Source organism: Aythya ferina (assembly GCF_964211825.1).
Source record: "Aythya ferina genome assembly, contig: HAP1_SCAFFOLD_86, whole genome shotgun sequence".
NCBI classification, from domain to species: Eukaryota; Metazoa; Chordata; class Aves; order Anseriformes; family Anatidae; genus Aythya; species Aythya ferina.
Window position 1 is genome coordinate 78,306 of NW_028181429.1, and position 7,041 is coordinate 85,346.

The 7,041-nt window shown below is 48.5% G+C and overlaps 1 protein-coding gene across 1 annotated transcript; it reads right to left on the minus strand.

The window, feature by feature from the left end:
• Nucleotides 1-734: 734 nt before the first annotated feature.
• On the minus strand, nt 735-1,619 carry LOC311428480 (olfactory receptor 14A16-like; the record flags this gene model as incomplete). Its single annotated transcript, XM_084539911.1, has 1 exon — nt 735-1,619. The coding sequence occupies one exon, from the start codon at nt 1,617-1,619 to the stop codon at nt 735-737; it is 885 nt and encodes a 294-aa protein (XP_084396037.1).
• Nucleotides 1,620-7,041: the final 5,422 nt, after the last annotated feature.

Here is a 7,041-nt window from a genome sequence, read left to right on the forward strand (position 1 = left end):
GAGAGGCAGAACCCAGCGGGCAGTGAGGGGCAGCCCCGAGGGCCACCAGGGCTGCTCGTTCATGTGTCAGCTGGGCTCTTGTCCCTGAGCCCCTCCTGCGTGCCGGGGTTTGCTCCCCCAGCTCCAGAGGAGATGGGAAGAGATGGCAGCTGAGACCAATGAATTTCTGCTGGATTCTTTATTGTCTTTATCTACACAGGAAGCCTGGTTCTATAGGTAAATCTTTAACAAGTAGAAGGCTAAGAATAATATTATTTATATCAGAAACAATAGTTAGTGAAAATAATAACACAGACAAATGTAAACTAAGAAAAAAAAATCTGAGAAAAATAGGTGTTTCTGATTATAGGATAATTGTTATAGGTGAAGAAGCTGAAGAACATGTATTGAAATGGCGTCCTCACTGCATCCCTTAGTTCCAGGTTCCTCATGCTGTAGATGAGGGGGTTCACAGCTGGAGGCACTGGTGATGGGAAGAGATTGCAGTTGAGACCAATGAATTTCTCCCAGTTTCTTTATTGTCTTTATTTAAACATGAATATTGATTGTAAAGGTATTTGAAATTATTGACTTAATAATAATAATAATAATAAAATAAAAATTAAGAGACTTAGAATAACATTAAATCAAAGCCACAAGTTAGAGGAAATAATAATAAAGAAAATTACTTTCTAGAATTTGCATGGAGTCTTTTTTTCAGAAATCCTGTGTGTCCTGTTAGTATTATATGCACATTATTTCTGCTGAAGAAAGATGTATTCAAATAGTTTCCTTACTGCATGCTTGATCTCCTTGTTCCTCATGCTGTAAATGAGGGGGTTCACTGCTGGAGGCAACACTGAGTATAGAACAGCCACCACCAGATCCAGGGATGGGGAAGAAATGGAGGGAGGCTTCAGGTAGGCAAATATGCCAGTGCTAAGAAACAGGGAGACCACAGCCAGGTGAGGGAGGCACGTGGAAAAGGCTTTGTGCTGGCCATGCTCAGAGGGCATCCTCATCACCGCTCTAAAGATCAGCATATAGGACACCACAATGTAAACAAAACAACCAAAAACTAAAGAAACACTAAAGACAAGTGCCCCAACTTCCCTGAGGTAGGCATCTGAGCAGGAGAGCTTGAGGATCTGGGGGGTTTCACAGAAGAACTGGTCCACAGCATTGCCGTGGCAGAGGGGCAGGGAAAATGTGTTGGCCATGTGCAGGACAGCATTGAGAAAGCCACTGCCCCAGGCAGCTGCTGCCATCTGGGCACAAGCTCTGCTGCCCAGGAGGCTCCCATAATGCAGGGGCTTGCAGATGGCAACGTAGCGGTCGTAGGCCATGACAGTGAGAAGGGAATACTCTGCATCAAAAAAGAAGACTATGAAAGGGACTTGTGCAACACAGCCTTGATAGGAGATGGCCCTGGTGTCCCAGAGGGAATTGGCCACGGCTTTGGGCAGAGTGGTAGAGATGCAGCCCAGGTCGAGGCGGACGAGGTTGAGGAGGAAGAAGTACATGGGGGTGTGGAGGCGGTGGTCGCAGGCTACAGCGGTGAGGATGAGTCCGTTGCCCAGGAGGGCAGCCAGGTAGATGCCCAGGAAAAGCGCGAAGTGCAGGAGCTTCTGCTCCCGCATGTCTGCGAATGCCAGCAGGAGGAACTCACTCACAGAGCTGCTGTTGGACATTTACAGGTTCTGCCACGGAGTCCTGCTCAAGACAGAGGAAGACTATTTACCACAGAGTTATGTGAGAGGAATAATTTCCATTTCTCTTTTAAGCCTCCCTCTGCAAATATTCGTAGACCTTTGGCGGGTCTTTTTCATGCCATATTAGTGATGCTGCCTTAGGGCCTCCATGGGAGCAGGCAACTCTGCTCTGGACAATGCAGGAGTCAGTCCTGACCTACAGCAAGAGATGAAGAACATAGGTGGATTTATATTTTCTATATTATGTTCTAGCTGCCCCACCACACCTGAGGACTGTCTATAAGGCATAAATCCTGGGCACTTCTGTTGCATTCCAAGTGAAATCCTGTGAATCTTCAGAGGCAAAGGTACTGTCCCTTTAGTTCAGGTTGTACTTTCAGAGGGGACAGCCGATCTGTCTATAGAGGCTGGTCTCTTCTGCTGGCATGTGTATGAGCTGTAGGATAATTATGCTCACATGTTCACCTGAAAAGAAGCAGGACACTGCTGAATCCAGACTCAGAGTGCACATCTCCAGACACCTCACTCTGTCCCTGTATTTGCCATTCCCCAAGCACACCAAGGGTTCACTTCATGTGCATGTGAAACCCCATCCCCAGCCAGAATCACAGAATTGCAGGGGTTGGAAGGGACCTCAAGAGATCATCTGGTCCAACCCCCCTGCCAAAGCAGGTTCCTTAGAGCAGGCTGCCCAGGTAGGCATCCAGACAGGCCTTGAATATCTCCAGAGAAGGAGACTCCACAACCTCCCTGGGCAGCCTGTTGCAGAGCTCCATCACCCTCACCATGAAGAAGTTCTTTCGCATGTTGGTGCGGAACTTCCTGTGCTCCATGTTTTGGCTATTTGCTCCATGTTCTGTCCCCACAAACCACTGAAAAAAGGTTGGCCAAATCCCTCTGTCTCCCACACTAAGATATTTGTAAACATTGATAAGATCCCCTCTCAGTCTTCTCTTCTCAAGGCTGAACAGACCCAGGTTTCAGCCTTTCCTCATAGTGAAGATGCTCCAGGCCCCGTATCATCTTTGTGGCCTTCCGTTGGACTCTTTCCAGGAGATCCCTGTCTTTCTTGCACCGGGCAGACCAGAACTGGACACAGCACTCCAGGTGAGGCCTGACCAAGGCAGAGTAGACGGGGAGGGTCACCTCCCTTGACCTGTCTCCAAGCTCCTTTTAATGCCTGGAAACAAGAACAGCAGTAGCACGGCCAGGTGGAGAAGCCAGGAGGAACACCAGCGTGCTGCTGCCAGGGGAGGCAAGGCCAGGGAGGGACAGACGGACACTCAGCAGACCCTCCTGTGCTGCAGCTCTGCCTGCAGAGGAGGCAGCTCCTGCTCATTGCAAATGCTGTGTGCTCTGCTTTGGCCTGCAGACACCTCTCAAAGACAGGGCACTGGGTATCACAGAGGGTTTGCAGCTCCTAAGGTCAGCTAGGATAAAACCTGAGAGGACCACAATGATGATGTTAGTGCAGTCTGTGGGATGAGGTGTGGGAAGGGACTTCACAAAATTAATAACTGGCACTTTGATTTTTCAATGCAATGCTCCAGGAGCCTCAGTCTGCTGTACAACCCCAATAATCCATTACTATGAAATCTGCCTCCCCTCCATGGCAGGAATCTCAAAACACAGACTGAAGAAAAAGCCTTACCCTTCAGATAAACCAAGAGTCAATCTTCCTCTTGAAATGCTTCCTCATAATGCCATTCTCTAAAACACTTCAGAAACAGAGAGACCCATCCCGACAGATACTATCAGCCATCGAATGTGCCAGCTGTAGAAGACCCCTCTGGCAACCCCACCTGCATTGCTCTGCTGCCAGAGACTCACAGTGTCAAGAGCCTGCAGATGTGTCCTACTACACGCTGCCCTCTGTTGTTGAGCTCCTCACAAGCCCTCTTTCCTTCTCTCCTCTCCCCGTGCCAGCTGCTGTCAGAGCCCCCAGCCCTTCTGCGCTGTGCAGAGGAGCTGCTCCTGGGCAGAGCTGTCTCTCTGATGCGCTGCCTGCTTGCTAGGAGCTCCCCTTGGGCCCAGGAGCCCGGCCCAGCTCAGCAGCACAGCACCCGCTTTGCTTGCTTGCTCTGTGCCGTTGGGCTCCCTCGAGGTGTCCCCAAGGCCTCAGGGCTGACAGCACCTGAAGGCAGCAGGGTCTTTGCTGGGGTGTGGTGTTTGAGGCAGACAGAATTCATCACCGACTGCCCTTCTCTGAACACAGGAAGGATGACTTTTACAAGGGTGATTTGTGCTTTTAGACTGTGGTTGTCAAACATGTTGTGCTTTAACCTGTCAGGCACCTCAGCACCACACAGCTGTTAGCTCACACCCACCCCTAAAAAGACAATGGGTTGAAATAAAGATAATGTAAAAGGACAGAAAATGAAGAGATAGGAATAACAGTAACAATACTACTAATAAATAATAATAAACTTTATTTTTATTATTGTTATATGTATAAAGCAAGTGATGAACAGTGCAATTGCTCATCACACACTGACCGATGCCCAACCTTTCCCCAAGCAGGGGTCCCACAGAACCTGGACAGCCTGCATTAGGCTCTCGTGTGCAGGTCCCTTGACCTTACTTTGTTATAGGGCAATAGAGGTTTTCAGAAGGAATATGGAACATTTGCTTCCCTTTCTCAAATACTTCTGCTGTGTTGCCCCATGTGATGGGGCATCAGTATGTTGGAAGTGTTCAGGAGCTTCCCTGTGTTCCAGGGCAGTCTGGATCAGCCCATGGCAAAAGTAGCCCTGGGGCAGTTGATTCCAGGTGGGCAGGACACCCCTCCATGTGAAAGCTAAGTGTGGCCTTCATACTGCCACCAAAGGGATGGAGAAAAATGCATTAGCAATATTAATTGTGGCATAGCACTTTGCTGCCTTTGACTCCAGTTCGTACTGAATGAAGTTCTAGCATGCCTGGCACAGCATCACTCAGTGGTGGTGGGACTTCAAGTGCACCGTTCTCTTCCACTCACCATTAGAATTTTGCACTGTCCATATGGGACTATTAAAGAGTGAGAGAGTATTGCTGATCACTCCGTGGCTCTCCAGCTCATAGATGGGACTCAGGGAGTCTCTGTTAGTGCAATATTGCCTCAGGTGCACTGTTGTGGTAGCGATTGGCACCTGCTGCTCATTGGCCATCAGCACCTCCACTGCAGAAGGGTCCTGTGAAAGAGTGGGCAAGGTAGACAACTGTTTCCTGTCCTCTGTCTCCAAGACAGCTATGCCATAAGCCCACCAATACCCTTGTGGACCTTTGAAGTACCTGCTCCTGAAGTAGTCTACACCAAGGTTACACAGAGCCTCCAGGCCAGTCCCAGTGCGTTGCATTTTCCACTCCCCCATTAGACTCACTTCAGCCTCCAATACAGTTAAGTCTTGTGTTTGATGTGCCAGGCCAATAATCCTCAAAGTCCAATATACCTGATTGTCCTCTCCCTCCCCCAGGGTGAAAGCTGTGCCCCTCGAGTCCTGCTCATAGTATTCTTTACTCTGTTTGGAGGGTTGACCACTAGAAATTGGAGCAGCAAGTGTCTCAGAAGAACCACTTTTTGACAATGTTTTTCCTTGTGCTTCATGTATCCGTGCCTGTAAGGTGGAGGTCAATTTTTGCATCACATTTTCTCATGGCCTCTCCATGGTCACACAGTCAAAAGCACAGGATAGAAACTGGTATGTACCCACTATGTTACCTTTCTTGAGCAGAGGGATGCTTACATCTGATAGCTGAGCTATTGGTTCGTGCAGGTGGGGAGGAAACCATATTCTCTTGGAGCTGTTGGACCTCTTGGGAAAGTTTCTTTCTGGATGAGACACAGGCCCATAGGGAAGAAGAGAGACTTTCTTTGTAATGCCATAGTTGGCTAGCCAATTCATCCACCATGGGTTCCTCTTGGTCTTTCCTGGTCATCACTGCCAATGGGTTGGCATATGATGATGGTGTGTTCTGTACAAACTCCTGCCACATGGGTCATGTGCACTTGACTTCATCTGGATCTTTGGATAGCTGTTATCTAGGTTTCTACAAATCGCCTTCAGCATGTCTAGTTTCCTCAGGAATGGATACCCCTCTGCATGGTGGTCCACTTTCCTGGTTGACGTACAAGATCTTTCAAGGGAGACCTTTCCTTCAGGCATGATGGGAGTAAGTTCCTTGTGCCCTTTTCCAATGGCTTTGTCCATCAGCCCTTCCCTAGAGGGAGATTCTGGCTGCTTGGCTTCCCTGCTCTCCAATTCCAGGCTATTGGCCCTGTTCTCCCCCCACTGGAGCAGCCAGATGACAATGTGCTCACCAAGATGATTGCTGAAATCTTTTCCCATACCTCGTAGCTTACCCTGGGACAGGGACCATTTGGTTTCTGATGCTTATATGATTTCTTCTGCTTTGACCTCCTGCTTCCAAGATGGCCCAACTTTGGAGAAACCTGGCTCATCTTCTTTTTCCTCCTTTCTTGTCTGGGTAGGAGTTTCCTTCCTTTCTAAAGAAAAACTGAGTTTTTCACACCCACTGTTTTCTCTTGCAGGTAGAGGCAACCGATACTGGCTTAGGTTGGTTCTCTGGCCCAGTGATGTGGCCCATTGCAGGGGCTGGAGTGGCTGTAGGGACCATCACAGGAGTTGTTCTGGCTGCGGGGCCTTTTGGATGAGTTGGAGTGGCTGCAAGGCCTATTGCAGGTTTGGGAGTGGTTATAGGGCCTATTATAGGGATGTGTTTAACCATTAAGCCCTGTAGGGCCTGTAGCAGGGTTTGGAGTGGCTTTGGACAGGCTCTGGGCCTGTCAAAGGGGCTGGAGTGTGCCCGCAGGAAAAGTCATAGTGGTTTGAGAGGCGTGGACTGTAGCTTCATAAGCATACCTTAACCACCAGCATATTGCAGTGATTTGTGTCTCTTTGAAATTGCTGGGATGATGACACAAATTTCTAAGCATTTCACAAGTTTTTTTAGGATTCTGCACTTGCTCAGAGGTGAAATTCCAAAGCACTGGACATGCCCACTACACTAGACGTCTGCCCAGATCCTCGAACTCTCCCTGCCACTCCTAACTTTCCTGCCTCTGGACAGATCTCTGGATGGCATGTTTAAGTAATTGTTTAAACTTAAACAAAAACTGAATGGTATTCAGGAGACCTAAAAATAGGAACATGCTGGTTTGACCATCCCAAGGATATTCAAAGCTTTGAAGAGCTATTGTAATTAGCCTGGAAGAGAAGCATGAGGTGAAGGAGAAAGGGAGAGTGAAGAAGTGGGGAAAAGCATCCCCCACCACCCTGCATAGATTTACTCCCTGAGGAGAAAAGACAAAGACTGTAATTCTTAATAGTTTCCAAGAGATGAAGAGATGGTT